General features: G+C 34.2%; 1 protein-coding gene across 1 annotated transcript in view; it reads left to right on the top strand.

The window, feature by feature from the left end:
* LOC126252163 (sodium-dependent neutral amino acid transporter B(0)AT3) overlaps window positions 1-3,269 on the top strand; it is a 169,129-nt gene extending 165,860 nt beyond the window's left edge. Inside the window, exon 12 of the mRNA XM_049953031.1 lies at window positions 3,080-3,269. Within this exon, the coding sequence (XP_049808988.1) occupies window positions 3,080-3,269 (190 nt within the window). The remainder of the gene's footprint in view (window positions 1-3,079) is intronic.
* The last annotated feature ends 14,550 nt before the right edge of the window (window positions 3,270-17,819 follow it).

Here is a 17,819-nt window from a genome sequence, read left to right as displayed (position 1 = left end):
ACAGCAGTAAACTGTTCTAATGACTAGTACACAGGGCATGTGCCATTTGTGACAAAGAAATCCTCCAGCTGAGCTGCAACATTTAGAGATATTTTTCACCAAAATGGGCACAGTGAAGCACAGATTAGACCTGCATCAGAGAAAGAAAATAATACAATCATCTGCAAAGAAGATGTAGAAAGAGAGAGAGAGAGGAATAGAAACCTGCCTTTATTCCCTACATTGAGGCTCCTTCAGCAAAATTTATGAGAATCTGTGCAAAAAATAACATCAAGACCATATTTCAACCATCTTGAAAAATGAAAGATATGCTTGGCTTGGTAAAGAACAAACTAAAACTGCGAATACACAGTATATATAGCATCCCTTACAACTGTGGCAGACAGTACATGGGCAACACAGTGTTGTATCTTGCAACATTGCATGGAACTCATTAGATTTGTACTAATGGGACATAAAGGTGAATCATCAGTGGCAGAACATAGTTTCAGTTTTGATCATATGTTCAAATTTGAGAAAATATAAATGTTTTGTCTTTATTACTCATGGAGTTAATATCACAAGATTCCTTGATACCCTACAAAATCTGACATGGTGTTTGTGAAAGGTTTCTTGTTCTTCCATCTGCAGCAGGGTGAAATTATTGAGGGTGTAGTGATATCTCAAAAACCCAAACAGGGAGTGTTTGAGTAGTTTTCTGGACTCTTGAACCCAGACAAAATGATGGTTAACAATTTATTCAAGACTTTTTCTGATACAAGTTGTTATGGTGATGCTACCATAGCTGCCAGGGAGCAAGCTACTTTTTCCTGGGTTTTAGAAAGGGTATTAACATTTCTTTCATCTGTGAGGCTGGATAGTGATTATGAGTCAAAATTCTGTGAAAAGCTGCAAGGAGTATTTCTTCTGATCACAAGCTGAGATGTAGCGTAAATCTTTGTTTGCTTCAATGAGGCACCATAAACCAGTGGCAGAGGTGATAACAATTCCTGTTTTTTCTAAGTGGATGGTTTTATAATTCTGTGTGGCTCAATGTAGAATTCAGCCCCTTGCTAGAACAATACATCCACTTTTCAGCTAGCTATGTGGGAGATCCTGAACTGGCATGTGACATGTCCACAGTAATATTTTCTCCATTATAGAAAATTAATTCTTCTGAATCTCCTGTTCCTTGCAATACCTTATGTTATGATAAATCTCATCCTCTTTCAGTTTTACAGAAAAGGCATTTGTTATGAAATTATATTAGAACAAACCAAGTCATCCCCTCTCAAATGTATGTTTTCATAAAGCTACTCATGAGCGTTTACTACTTTAGGTATTTTTGCAATGAACAAACAAGCCAACTTTATCATTGACTTTTGCATCACCTGTTCCACATCATTCAATACCTACACTTACAAGTCATCAAATCATGTTGGATGCTGCTGATCATAGCAAGGATGAGATGTGAATTTTTATTCTATTACTTACTATCATAATTATTTTATTTGTTGCCAACATTAATAGCTGACAGTGTGTGTTGCCAGCTTGAGTTTTATGAACAGAAACATAGGTGTCTGACTTTGAGTCAAGGAAGTGTGATGTTCATTTAATGAAATGAGTGATTTAATACTATAATTTAGGATACTAACTGGGGAATGAGAAAGCAGAGAAACACAGAAATAAGAAGTAGAATTTTATGGCTCAGTGCTTTAAAACTAGGGCAATTGCTTTTCAAAGTGTCAGCACAGGTGTGCGGACACACTTCTACATGCACACACAAACATAAACGTGACAAAGCTGCATAATTATCCATTCTAAATACATATTGCTTTAAGCGTTACACAGAGCCTAGGACTGGCCAAAAATCTTAGTAACAGTGAACTCGTATATCAATGGAAATAATCAATTTTTGAAAATAAAATGTAATTGGATAGATAAAAAAAAAAGTACTCAGGAAGTAGTGACAGGAGAACACACATATGAAAGGTATAATAAATGCAAGCTTTTGGAGCCATTTGCTCCTTCTTCTGGCAGAAGGGTTGAAGGAAGAGGGTTTAAGGAAAAGGTCTGTTTAGGTTCAGGAAAAGGAGTAGAGAAAATGATAATTAATTGAAACCCTCAGCTGCCAACAGGTGTTGTTGATATACCTCAATGGGGACAGCTGAAAATGTGTGCCCCGACTGGGACTCAAACCCAGGATCTCCTGCTTACATGGCAGACACTCTATCCATCTGAGCCACCGAGGACACAGGTGAATAGCGCGACTGCAGGGATTTCTCCCTTGCACACTTCCCGTAAGACCCATATTCCCAACTGTCCACAATCTACATATGTAATGTTCGTAATAGATATTTTCCCATCCACTCATTACTCACACACACTATGGTGTCGATTCCTGTAACAGTTAGGGAACCTGTACGCATTCACACAGACGAAGGTCAGTGGCCGGGTAGCCATTTTACTATATATAGTTAAATGGCTACCCGGCCATTGACCTTCATCAGTGTGAATGTGCACAGGTTGCCCTAACTCTTACAGGAAACAACACCATAGTGTGCGTGGATAATGAGTGGATGGAAAAATATCTATTATGAACATTACATATGTAGATTGTGGACAGTTGGGAATGTGGGTCTCATGGGAAGCGTGTAAGGGATAAGTCCCTGCAGTTATGCTATTCATCTGTGTTTTCGGTGGCTCAGATGGATAGAGGATCTGCCATGTAAGCATGAGATCCTGGGTTTGAGTACCGGTCGGGGCACACATTTTCAGCTGTCCCCATCGAGGTATATCAGCAACACCTGTTGGTAGCTGAGGGTTTCAATTAATTATCATTTATTCTAGAGAAGCTGCATGGTCATTAATGGTATCTGTTCTTTTGAGAAAAGTTTCTGTCTTCATAAAATGGAGTAGAGTTCAGAAAAAGTCACCCAGAACCCTGGGTCAGGGGATACTTACTGGTCAGGATGAGAAGAATCCAATATATATTATAGTTGAAAGTATTCATAGTTTTGTTATTATTTATTGATTTTGTAGGACTGGTATCAATAAAAGTAAGTGAAATATCTAGCTCTTAGCGTTTTCTTATTTACAGGGCCTTTGGCATCCTTATCATTGAGGATAATGATAAGGCATGGTTTCCATCAGAAGATCTGAGAGAATATCATGGCATTGTGCCACATGAAGTAACAGCTGCTGAGAAAGTACTCTTCTGCATTCGGGATGATGGTACAGAAGGGCTCTGCTGTCCAACAAGAGTAACAGATGAAGAAGATGACACATAGTGGCCTTTGAAAGAAGCCAACCATTATAGAATAGACACAAATGCAATAATTATCTGTGAAAGTCTGAACCATCATTACAGGAAGTTATGCTGGTGACACATTTTTATGTTTGAGAAGTCTTTGTAAGATTTGTTTGAATTACACTGTATGTGAGGAGCCGTCCATAAGTTACAAGAAAATGGTGTATATTTTGCTGAAATACCCCAGTAATCTTTCTCAGATCTTAGGTATTGCTCCAAGTGTTTTATTAACAAATTAAAAGGCATTTGTAAACACCAATTACTAAAATGTAATACATATTTGTGCAAGTTGTGGTTTTTTTCCATGAGTCACTTTAATTCAGGTTTTTCTTTGTTATAAATTTCATGTCCCTTCAGGATTCACAAAAGGAAAATATTTTTCTTATATTTTTTTGGTGAGCAGCATAACAACTGTAAAAAAAATCTGAAGTAGTCTCCCTCATCTATATATTTCCTCTCCCTACCCTCCCATACTTGTATACACTTCTAGAAGTTTGGCCAGGTTTTCAAATAATATAACAACAAATTCAGGGCAGTAGTCTTTAATTCTGAAATTTTCCCATACTTGGAACTATGACATAATAGCAGTTAATTTAATTTTATGTACCATCTGATTTCTAACCATATATTCCCATATCCTACATATATATCTTTAAAAATTTGTATTAAATAGATCATTCATAGTAACGCACAATAACTGTAGTTCCTGTACTTTTTATTACAGTATTCTGTTATATACATATGTGTGAAGGGACAGAATGCTTACACAGAAATACTGTAAACCTAAGAAACTGACTTTTCCCTTCCCATGAGAGACAGAGGGAATGAATTTTAAAAGTAATGTCCTTAAAATACTTGATAGTTTTATAGAATTTAATCGGTCAAGAAAAATGGATGTAGTACTTAACATACTCAGTTTAACAGTAGTTGTCTCTTGAAAAATCAAAGAATTTGCCATTGATTTTAATTTCTGCAACTTAATACAACACATCTCTTCCCATGTGAACACATATTTCCATCACAGAAGTCTGTTACACTTGTAATTACCTAACACACTCACAACATCACAAAACATAATGTCTCCCACATAATATGTGCCTAAGAGAAATTGCTTTTGTCTGGAAGAGGTCTAAGATTGCTTCACTCACTCAGGCTTCATATTACGAAGTGCAGAAAAACTTGCAGAAATTTATAACCATTAAGAAACAATAATATTTTTTAAAACGTTTTTGATGCTCAAGAGGTATGTTTCATTTCTTGTGATCAATCATTTACACTAAGTAATAAAGGCAAAACCACAAACATTTTATTTGACAGTTAATAGGCTCAAAATTTTATGATAGTAAAAGTGAAATAAAATTTAAGATCTTACTTCACACAAAAATTCAAAATAACAAGCACACTTTGCTGGCCTAATTCTTAATAATCATTTTGTTTATATCAAAAATACTTATGATATGCAAATATTGAGGTTCACACAATGATTTTTACCCAAAGTTTAAATTTGTTTCACCATCCTTAATCAGGAGGAATAAGAATGTGAAAATAATCACATTAAATTAAATATAATTCAATTACTTTAGAATATTGAAGAACAATGGTATTTTTGTATTGAATGTTTAAAAAATGCTTGTAATAAGTGCTTCACCAATAATGGCTGTAGGCACACAATTATGTATATCTCTTATAATCCACACAATTTCCTTTCAAATTCTCTGATTACCTATTTTATTTCTTATCATGGAACTGCAACACTTATTTTTCAACCTTAAAATTCTGTTGTTTTGTTAATGCCACACAGTCAATTATTGATTAATCCATTTGACTGCACATGTACAATGTCCTTATTTTATTGTTTTGCTTTCAAGTATGGATTACTGTTCTTTTGATTATTTCAGTTTATTTTTCTAAACTAGTATTGAGAAAATATATGATGCTTTTTATTAAATTATAAACACATATTTTGAAGACTTCCTGCTACAAGTTCTGGTATAAGATGTGTTGCCTTACGCACCAGATCACATTCCCAAACAACTCAAGCACCCTAAGGACTTGCAACGAATATTTAATAGTTCAGACATCTCATGTATTCAGACATTTTCTAGAGCATATCATTTTTATAGCATATCACTAGTTTTAAATAGTAATAAGCAATCAGGATCCTGTATTTCTATAAAAAAAATTACTTTTGTTATTTTTTTGATGCAAAATATCAGCAAAATGCCTGACAATATCTTAAAATTTTTTAAAAATACATATTTAAACCAATGGGAAGTGTTCCTTATATACTACTATTTTATAAATAATGTTACAGATTTTTGTAAATTCTCATTGTGTTATCTTAAATTAATGCAGCTTGTACTGAGATTCATATCAAACAAAATTTGAATTAGGTATTACTTGTCTCAGAATAAACTGTTTGTACAGATGACTTGACATTGAGAACCTCAAAAATCTTTTTTTTTAACGTGTCAGTCAAGTGTCCAATTTAACAATTTCTGTACATTTACTTTTTTGTCTTCTATATTATTGTCACATTTATGTAACTGTGTAACAGACTTCAGGACTATGTATGTTTTTAATTTCCTGGTGTGGCATAAAATACTAAAATAATTGTAATTTCTTTTTAAAATGATATGCTCCTCGTGTAATTTATTGACAGCTCCTGAGAGTAAATGTTAATTTTAAATAAGTAGTTATCAACAATGCAGGTAACTGCAATGATAGTTTTAGCTCTTATGAGACTTGAAATGGTTAACATCCTAGAATTAAGTCATAATCAAATGTGAATATTAATGTTAAAGGAGGAAGATTCTACCTTCTGAGAAATTATGAATATTTTGTTTTCCTCGACTGCAGGGCAAGCCATAGTTAGCATTTTTGTAATTAGTAGGACAGATTGTAAGAAAAGTTAGTACTATTTAAGTTGTAGCAAAGTTATACTGTTGCTATAAAAGTGTGAACAATGGAGGAAAGGATCTGCTTATTATATAGATTATTTGCAGGTCTTTGAAAAGAACAGCAAGGGAAAAAAATCACACATGTAGGATACTACAAACTTCATTGACTCTCTTCTGGTTAGTAAGATAAGAGATGAGGGTCAAGAATAGACTGAAGACTAATTGTAAATTAAATTATTTAGCTATTCAAAAAAGTTTATTCAGTTTTGTATAAACGTGTATGGGTTGAAAAGAATGTTTAGCAGTTGAAATATCAGTAACTAAATATTTTTAAAAAATGATATAGGAGATATATGTGAATATAAGGAATGCAGTTAGTGAATTAATGATTGTGATCTTTTAACTTATGAAAACACACTAGCTGTGACACAAAACATATGCCTGCATGCTTTCTTAAACAGAAATAAATGAAAAACTTGACACAGGTGATACATGCCATTACTTCAGTTCAATATTTTTACATTAAACATGCTAATAGGCAATTGCAAGACTGGTCATCTATGCTAAAAAAGTTACTCCTAGACTTTAGACTAATATCAGGAAATAAGAATCTGTAAGAAAGCATTTTGTTAAAAAACATCAGTTCCCTCCTGCTTTTATAATCAATTCAGTTTTGTACACATCAATATAGGATTCCAGTTCATACTAAAAACTGATACCAATACTTGGAACCGTGAAGATAAAAGAACATGTGCCAGAATCATATTATAAAACAGTGACCAGTCTTGATAACCTAACCGGTACTAAACTATGTGAATAAAATAATGAACAAAACCCCAAACTCTGTGATAATGTCACACATTGTTTCGACTTTATTCAGACTTCGTATCTGAACAAATATTATCCAAAAAGTGCAGTAATTTGCAGGCCTATAATTTTATCCTTGTTTTCAGAAGTCATATAGATTTATTTGTGTGTGACAGAGATGGAGAGGCATAGGGTTGTGAGTACATGCGGCCTATCCCTCCACATACATATCTCAAGTTCATGTGTTTTCATGCTCATGTCACAAATGTCACACAAGTATTTTTTTATTTCATTTTTTTGTTAACTGGTTATGTTATAAGTTAAATTTACTTAATTTTGTAATGATTCAGACTCATGGTAGGGCTATATGCAGTATTTCAATTCTTAAAGATTAAAATTAAATCTCAATTCCTCTTAAACTTTTGGACACTTACAAGAAAATTAAGAAAAATCATCATCTTAATTCTATGTGGCAGCATCAGTACTATATTATAAAATAAAATCTTTATTTCAGAAGATACAGAGTTTGGGAGTATTATCAACTTAATGTGAAATAAACTTTTAAAATTTAATGTTTCAGAATCATATTTCAACATTAAATATTTTCATATAATTAAGTATTATATTTAAATTTTTTTCCGTCAGTCCAGAAGGTAATATTTATAATTATGAAGAACCATTGTATTGAAAGGAATCTAATACTGCCAATGTGATAACTAATGTACATTTTATTATATTCTGGTGGATGACAATAATTTCATGTATGAGTAATGTAGCATAAAATTTCTTGTGCTGGAAGCAGGGCTGTATGATTTAACACAGCCTCAGACTGTGGTTCTGCAAATTATGATAACCACAAAAGATATTTTTCCTTAGACCAACTGTATGACTGACATAGCTGGCAGATGAGAATGAAATTAAGTTTTGCATGAAAAGAAAAGAATGTTACTTATTTGAGACTGTTTAGATAATTTACACATACTGTGAGCAAGTTTGACAATACATGAATTTTAAGCCAGCAACAAGACATAATTCCCACTTTGCTATCATATTTTTTTGCATACTGGTTTACACTAAAATGAAGTTTCAATATAATTTTTCAAGATAAATGGTTAGAGACTCAAAGAATATATGGAAGTTAGCCACAGGTGACAGAAATAAATGAATAAAGTGGTTTTCTAAGAATGTTATGTGGCTTTTATGTACTGTTTGAAAGTACACCATGACAATAATTTTAACATGTGTCTTCTGTGGGAGTAAAATTATAGTTCTTATCATCTATATACTTGTAAGACTCTTGTTGCCACATGTTACTTTATTGGAGAATTAATACAATATTTTATATTACATTTTTATTTTTAGCATCTCAGAGTTAACATAAATATGGAAAAAATGACAATAAGGTTTAACAAATGTAATCAAGCATCGAGTACTATTATCTCGTAGTTTTCATACTTTCATTCTTTTTGTTAATTATGCAACCAAGTTGTGAATATTCAAAGCTCCAACATAACTTTGTAACAAAAAGAGAAAATTGTTTGTTTAGTTTGGAATAACTCTGAAATTTCTATATTTTGATTAAAATTACATTGACTACAAAATAGTTAGAACCAGTATTACTTATTTAATATGATATAAACATATCTTCTGTTAACAAATGGGAAACCTAGATACCATTTGAAAATGTAGACCAGTTCAAGGAAGAAAAGTATTTCCAAAGGTTATTCTTGAAGGGCATGTCTAAAGAATAGCACTACACATGGCTGACAATAATTCCTCATTATCTGTGAAACAACAAAATAAACTTCAGCACAAACCATTCCAATGGACAAAGACCACTGAATAACACAGAATGTACCTGAAATCACTTTTCAAGTCAGATGATGGAATTACACAGTGATGTGAGAAATGCAGTCACATAAACTTGTAGCTAATTTTTATGACCTTTAAAGATTATAGAAATAGAATACAGAATGTACAAGAAAAACTATTACATAGTTTTTGTTCATAATTCCCTTAGGCAAAAATTCTAGGTATCATAATGCATTGTAGTGTTTGTATGGAAATCATACGTTTCTCATAGATTGAAAATGCTGAGGAAAATTTTAATTTCAAACAACTTTATCAAACTTGGAACGTTCAGAGTACGTATGCTAGAACTGTAATGGTGTAGAACTGTGATAGTTCTTTGACTGTAAACTGTTATGTAAGGTGAAATACACACATTGAAAATATCTGTGAATACATCATAATCAGCACAACTTTAAATTGTAATTGTGATCTGATTTGAGAAGTGTGCTAAATATTTCCATTGGGATTGAGAAACAGCTGAAGTATGTGTAGCGTTAATCATATCTGTAGCATCTACCTTGATGTGTATTACTGTTTACTTGGGATGTTTAAAATTTGGAAAAGTGATCTGAAATTATTAATTTCCTGGTGTGTTATTTCATTTTACTAGAACAAGTCAGCATTTCTGCTTTCATTTTAATCTGTATTCATATTAAAATGTTGCATGGAAATTGTTCATTCATGCAAAAGAGAAATAGCTTTGAAACCATGTTAACTTTAGATGCTTATAGAGCTACAAATACAATGTGGGATTATTTTTCAATAAAATCTCATACTAAAAAAAATAATTAAAAGATGCTATAATGTTATATGTACCAATTTTCAGTTTAAATGCATTTCTGTTCAATATTTGTTTTTCATAATGTGTTCCAGTTGCTTATTAATTTCAACAAAATGTTAGGTACTGACAGAATGGGTACATCATATCTGTGCATTGCATGTGGCAAATCTCAAAGTTAGGAACAGTAACATTTATTCCAGTATCTCACTATAATACTTCTGACAACTGAGTGAATCACTGCAATGCAGTGAGATTCAATGTGTACTATGAAAACCAAATAAAATTAGTTGATAAATTCAGAAAATAGTTACAAAAATTAACTACAAACACCATGGTCATAGTCTGTCCTGTGGGTTTGATACCACTGATCAATATGCCGATCCATAATCAATTCATGTCAGAATTACTGATGAAAACTGATGCATCTAACAAGTGGCCCCACTAGTAGAACTCTATTTACAACATGGTAATTGTGTGGAGACATTTATAAAACAGAAAACAAGCATTAAATTTTGATACCAGGGTTTCTTTCATCCAGAAAAAATGCCAAATGAAGGATGTATCCAATGTCTTAGAGTGTTCTATTATGTTCTGCACAGGTGCGTCAATCAGTTGCTGCATAGTAAAGAACAGCAGGCAGTTAGTGTACAAGATGGTGGCAGCACTAGCACAATTTAAAGGATTAAAAAGTTATGTGCTTAAGGCAGCAACAAATACATATGATATCAAAAGTGTAAAGGACAGATCAAAGCAATTGTGAAATGTTTGTTGTCCACACAAAAGGCAGCTATGTATGTAGCATCCAGTTTGAACACTGAAAACAGTGACAGATAAAAAAGAGCAAAAATGTAATTTCAGCACATCACATTAACTAACTATTGTGATTCATCACTGCTGAATCAACAAGCTCTTAAGAATGAAACTTGATAAGTAAAATATAGTAGGCACCAGTTGATTTTATTTATTTATTTTTTTTTAAAAAAAGAAATCATATCTACTCACTGCCATCAACACTGAAATATTCTCTTCAGAAACACACTGCCTGCAGAAACACAAATGCAAAAAGTAATATCTTTTCAGAAAAACAGTACTTTCAATAAATCCCAAGATTAATAAAAATAAAAATAAACTACATGGTTAAATCATTTAGTTCCTTACTTTCTGAAGTGATCAATTTCTTTTAGAACCTAAATTAACTTGTTTTGTAAAACTTAATGCACAAAATTAATCTCTACTTCTAAAAAATAGAATCCTTGCAACAGAGTGACTCAAGATATGTTTGTGAGCTGAGCTGGCTGTAGGATGTAAAAATATGTGGACTATCTCAGGATATATGATAGTAAAGTCTATGTTTAGCCAGTAGTATGCTCTCATTTCACCATATTGTCTGTCCAACTCAATAACTTCCCTTCCAAACAATAATGCTCAATGTAATGTGAATAACATAGTTGCACAAAATATGGACTTCACACACCTGGTAGGTCGATAGACACACAAACAAACACAAACACACACACAAAATTCAAGCTTTCGCAACAAACTGTTGCCTCATCAGGAAAGAGGGGAAGGAGAGGGAAAGACGAAAGGATGTGGGTTTTAAGGGAGAGGGTAAGGAGTCATTCCAATCCTGGGAGCGAAAAGACTTACCTCCGCTCCCGGGATTGGAATGACTCCTTACCCTCTCCCTTAAAACCCACATCCTTTTGTCTTTCCCTCTCCTTCCCCTCTTTCCTGATGAGGCAACAGTTTGTTGCGAAAGCTTGAATTTTGTGTGTGTGTTGGTGTTTGTTTGTGTGTCTATTGACCTGCCAGCGCTTTCGTTCGGTAAGTCACATCATCTTTGTTTTTAGATATATTTTTCCCACGTGGAATGTTTCCCTCTATATATATATATATATATATATATATATATATATATATATATATATATATATATATATATATATATATATATATAACAGAGGGAAACATTCCACGTGGAAAAAATATATCTAAAAAGAAAGAAAGATGATGAGACTTACCAAACAAAAGCGCTGGCAGGTCGATAGACACACAAACAAACAAACACAAATATACACACAAAATTCAAGCTTTCGCAACAAACTGTTGCCTCATCAGGAAAGAGGGAAGGAGAGGGAAAGACGTCTTTCCCTCTCCTTCCCTCTTTCCTGATGAGGCAACAGTTTGTTGCGAAAGCTTGAATTTTGTGTGTATATTTGTGTTTGTTTGTTTGTGTGTCTATCGACCTGCCAGCGCTTTTGTTTGGTAAGTCTCATCATCTTTCTTTCTTTTTATATATATATATATATATATATATATATATATATATATATATATATATATATATATATATATATGCCAGAGCATGCAAACAAACCAGAGTAAGTCCATGGTAGGAATGGTAGGACAAAATAATTTGTAATAAATTCATGCCTCGGGAATGAAGATTTCAGTACATGGAGATGTGAATGCAACTAAAGAATAGAAAAATTTGACAAACTTTAAAAGAGGAATGGGTACAAGAAAGCTGCAGTAGATTCAGTGGAGAACAGACAGAGTAAATAACATTGTTTCTTCCTTGTCGTTCCCACATTGTGATTTGATGCCTGTCCCTCCAGTGCTATCTCTGTTGGGGTGAAATTCTTAGCTACACATTTTTCTCCATTGTAGTTTCAAATGCTTTTCAACTTTGTTATTTTGATGATGTTTTTAATTTATTTCTACATTTGTGAAGATCACATCTCCAACTTCAACATATCACCACTAACGTTCACAGTTTATTTTATTTCGACTTGCAGTGGGATTAAAACTGTATACAACCATCAGCAAATAAATATAACTACAGTACGGCATGTTTCAGTTTTACAATATTGTGTATTTCTGTTCCATAGTTAGTGAAGTAACCATCACCTTCTGGTAGCTGCAGTTAGAAGTACTATTGGGTAGCATGGATAAAAACTGCCATTCAGCTATGAGTGATGATAATGGGATAATAAGATCATGCACATTTATTTCCATTATATGATACTACACTCTCAGACCTTGTATTTGTAGCACAGAACTTTATAAAGAAACATTCGCTTAACTTGTTCAAGAAACTTAGAAACCATATACCTTAGTTCTTGATAGTTCTTATTACGTTTGCATGTGTGCTGCTGGTAACCAGTCATTTTATGAAGAGCAGATTCTTTTAAGCTAAACATAAAAATGAAAGCAGGACATGTTGGCTTACAAAATATGGACCTACCTTCAAAAATATTTCATGTATAAATAACTCTTTAAGAAAAGAAAACTTTACAATGTATGTAAACAAAATGAGCACCAACATTTATGTCACTAGTGTTCAAGGAAAACTGTGATCCTGCAATTCAATTCTGTCCCAAAAGTTATGGCACAGGTCAACACCTACATATTTTAAAGTAAAATTTGTATATGTACATATCCTGCAAAACAATGTTTCTTGTTGTTTCTACTGTGATGTTCATATATCCAGCTACATGTTATATGTGGAAAGATGAATGCATTCTGTGAGAAGCTGTTACAGCTATACTTGTAAATACTATATATATATATATATATGTGTTGTTGTTAAATCAGTGTCTGAAATAAATTGTTAAATGATTGATCACGTTTTCTTTATATGACTAATAAATTCATGTGCCAAGTGAGTTTGTGGTAGGTCAGTTACCAGATTTATAATTAGAAATACTGAGTGCCTTATTTAAATCTCTGTCATCATTTTGATGTTCAGCGTCCTTCAATATTTCAGACGAGGCAGGGTGACTTACTCTTCATTCAAATGTGCGTATTCTCAATACTTATTAATGGACATAAGATTTAAAAACCATCAGAACACTTCAAGCAAAGAAATAAATAATTTAAATGTATTAGGAAAGTTCTAATAGAATATAAACAATTTAGGCATAAGGGACACCACTTACCAACAGCATTAGCATTGAGTCATCGACAGGCAAACAAAAAATAGAAAGAAAACTTGCTAGGGTTCAAATACCCCCCCCCCCCCCCCGCAACATCTGGAAGACCATTCCAGGCATCACCTCAATAAGTTGTCCAACCAGTTATGCTACTCCTGCCAAGGAGCACCACTCTCCACCAGCACCTTTGTCACTGCCTCTTAGCATCCAGACCCTGCCTAGCTGACCTCTTCCAAGAAATCCAGAATGCAGACAAACCCAAACAAAACTGTTAACCTTGCCATCAAAAACCTCAACCTTATAGAACTCTCATTCCTACTCAAAGTCTCACGTGGTTAAAATTGGCTGTGTGGCTGATCCATGCAGTGAAAACACTTCTTTGCTACCAATCCGTCTGACCAAAGCAAACCTAATCCCAAAATTGAGTCTTGCATCTCTCACTTCCTACTAACATCCAACTGTGATCCACACCCACCCATACCAGTTAACTACCCCTGATTATCTTCCAGGAATTCCTTACCTCCAACTAGGCCTCACCATCCTTCTCCAGATTTCTTCCTAGTGACACTTACCTTTCAACCGAAGAAAGATTGCCATTCATAACCTCAAAACAGATCCTGACCTAATCATCCTCCATGCAGATAAAGGTTCCACCCCTATCTAGAAGAACTGCAGTCACTACCTGACAGAAAGCTTCTTCCAACTGTCACATTCCTCCACCTACATGCCCTGCCATATTGATCCCATTCAAGAAGTCCAGCATAACCTCCAGTCCCTACTGAAATCCTTAGGCCCACCCCAGAACCTTCCGCTGAGTCCATCTCCCTCCTCAACACAACAACACAGTGCACACTCACTTTCACATGCTCAACAAAATCTACAAACTCAACAATCCTGGATGCTCCATTGCTGCTAGTTATTGCGCTCCTGTTGGCTAACACCTCTGGCTAATTGTCTGAAACCTAGCCTCTCACATCAAAGATCAAACCACTTCTTTCACTGACTCTCCACCATGCTCACCCCATTATCTCCAGAATCCCTACTTGTCACTATTCATGCGACCTCCCTATACAGATTAGATGAGTACTTGTTCCATAGATCATGAATACGACACTGTAATGATGAGGAACATGTCAGGTTAATAAAAGGTGTCTATACAAGATATTACATTACACAATATATTACACGACACTTAATTAATTTTTTTTTTTTTTTTTTTTTTTTTTTTTTTTTTTTTGTGTGTGTGTGGGGGGGGGGGGGGGGCGAAGTTACCCACTTACTATATTCAAAAATTCATCTAATGAGTAGAAGGAGTTGCCATTAAGAAATTCTTTTAATTTCCTTTTAAATACTATATGGCTATCTGTCAGACTTTTGATGCTTAGGTAAGTGACCAAAGACTTTTGTGGCAGCATAATTTACCCCCTTCTGAGACAAAGTTAGATTTAACCTTGAGTAGTGAAGATCATCCTTTCTCCTAGTGTTGTAGCCATGTACACTGTTATTACCTTTGAATTCGTTCGGATTGTTAATAACAAATTTCAAAAGTGAATATATATATATCGTGAGGCTACAGTGAAGATCCCTAGCCCTCTAAATAAGTGTCTGCAGGATGATCTTGGATGAGCTCCAGCAATTCTTCTGATTACATGCTTTTGTGCAATGAACACTCTTTTACTCAATGATGAGTTACCCCAGAATATGATGCCATGCAAAAGCAGAGAATGAAAATAGGCATGGTAAGCCAATTTACTGAGATGTATATCGCCAAAATTTGCAATGATCCTAATAAATCAAACATTTCAGCAGATCTTCCATGTGTTTTTTCCAGTTCAACCCCTCATCAATGCATACACCTAGAAATTTTGAATATTCTACCTTAGCTACTGATTTCTGATCAAAGTCTATATTTATTAATGGTACCATTCCATTTACTGTGTGGAACTGTATAAACTGTGTTTTGTCAAAGTTTAATGAGAGCCCATTTGCAGAGAACCACTTAATGATTTTCTGAAAAACATTGTTTACAATTTCACCAGTTAATTCATGCCTGTTGGGTGTGATAGCTATACTTGTATCATCAGCAAAAAGTACCAGGTTTGCATCTTCGTGAATATAGAATAGCAAGTCATTGATATATATTAAGAACAGCAGAGAACCCAAGATCGAACACTGCAGCACCCCATTCTTTCTTGATTGTTGCCCAGTTTGAGAAATCACCAGTTTTTTGCATGTTATGTGAAATGCTTATTTCAATTTTCTGCACTCTTCCAGTTGGATATTGAAACCATTTGAGTGCTGCCCCATTCATACCACAGTACTTCAGCTTATCTAGAAGTATTCCATGATTTACACAATCAAAAGCCTTTGAGAGATCACAAAAAATCCCAACGGGTGACTTCCGGTTACTCAGAACATTTAATATTTCATTAGTGAAAGTATAGATAGCATTTTCCGTTGAAAAACCTTTCTGGAAACCAAACTGACATTTTGTTAAAACTTTATTTTTACAAAGATGTTAAGCTACTCTACAACACAATACTTTTTCAAGAATTTTGGATAAGGCAGTCAGAAGAAAGATTGGGCAGTAGTTGTTGACATCAGATGTATCCCCTTTTTTTATGCAGTGGTTTAGCAATAGCATACTTCAGTCTAGCTGGGAAAATACCCTGCTTCAGAGATCTATTACATATGTGGCTAAGAATCCCACTTATCTCTTGGGAGCAAGCTTTTATTATCCTGCTGGAAATGTCATCAATTCCATGAGAGCTTTTATTCTTGAGAGAGTTTATTATCTTCTTCATTTCAGAAGGAGAGATGGGTGGAATTTCAGTTGTATCAAATTGTGTGAGTAAGGCCTCTTCTATTAACTGCCTTGCTTCTTCTAATGAACATTTAGATCCTATTTTCTCTACAATATTTAAAAAATGATTGTTTAAAATGTTTTTGACTTCCGGCTTGTTGTTTGTCAAGTTTCCATTCGCTGTGATGGTAATGCCGTCATCCTGTAATCTTGGTTGCCCTGTCTCCCTTGCAATAATATTCCAAATTGTTTTGATTTTGTTATCAGAGGTATTAATCTCAGACATGATGCACATGCTTCTGGACTTTTTAATAACCTTTCTTAATGTAGCAGAATAGTTTTTATAATATTTGGCTGTTTCTGGCTCATTAATCTTTCTTTTTGTTAGATACATTTCCCTTTTGTGGTTACAAGATATTTTTATTCCTTTAGTTAGCCAAGGCTTTTTGCATGGTGTCTTATAATTAGATTTAACTACTTTCTTGGGGAAACACTTTTCAAATTCTCTTACAAGTGCGGCATGAAATAAGTTATATTTTAAATTAGCATCGGGTTCCTTGTACACCTCATCCCAGTCTAACTGCTGAAGATTTTCCCTGAAATTTCTAATTGTTGAGTCATTTATTGAACAAACAACTTTAGTATGTAGTTTTGAATTACTGAATGGAGCTTTGTCATATACTGTAACTAACTGAGCACAATGATCAGAAAGGCCATTCTCAACAGAACAAGAATTTATGTTTTTAAACTTATCTTGGTCTATAAAAGTGTTATCTATCAATGCGCTGCTGTCCTTTACTACCAGAGTAGGAAAATTAATGACAGATGTCAAATTGAAAGAATGGGGCAAGACTTCTAGGTCATTCTTCCTATTACACTCTTTCAGTGAATCAACATTGAAGTCCCCACAAATAATAATTTGCATCAACAACCCCTATGACTATGGCCTTACCACTATTGAAACCTACGTCTCCCAACATCCTTCTGACTCCAGACCCAATACCTCACTCTTTATGCACCTTACCACTACGTCATGACACACAACGTCTTCTCCTTTGAGGATAAATATATAAACAGATCCACATCACTATCATGAAACCATCATGGCACCATCCTCTGCCCACCTTTTCATAGGCCTTGTAGAGGAAAACCTCCTAGCCTCCGAAAACTGTGAAGCTCTTGTCTGGTTCAGGTTCATTGATGACATCGTCATGACTCAGGGGCAAGTCACCCTGTCTTTGTTCCTCCACAACCTTAACACTTTCTCTCCCATTTGCTTCACCTGGTTCTCCTCAACCAAATGTGACATTGACCTCCACCTTTCTGATAGCTCAGTCCACACATCTGTCCATATTAAACCCACTAACCACCAACAGTGACTTTCATTTTGACAACTGTCATCCTTCACATGCCAAAAGATTGTTGCCATATTGCCTGGTTGTATGTGAACTGT

This window comes from Schistocerca nitens, chromosome 4 (genome assembly GCF_023898315.1).
Source record: "Schistocerca nitens isolate TAMUIC-IGC-003100 chromosome 4, iqSchNite1.1, whole genome shotgun sequence".
NCBI classification, from domain to species: Eukaryota; Metazoa; Arthropoda; class Insecta; order Orthoptera; family Acrididae; genus Schistocerca; species Schistocerca nitens.
The sequence above is the reverse complement of the archived record's forward strand: the minus strand, read 5'-3'. Positions and strand labels throughout refer to the sequence as shown.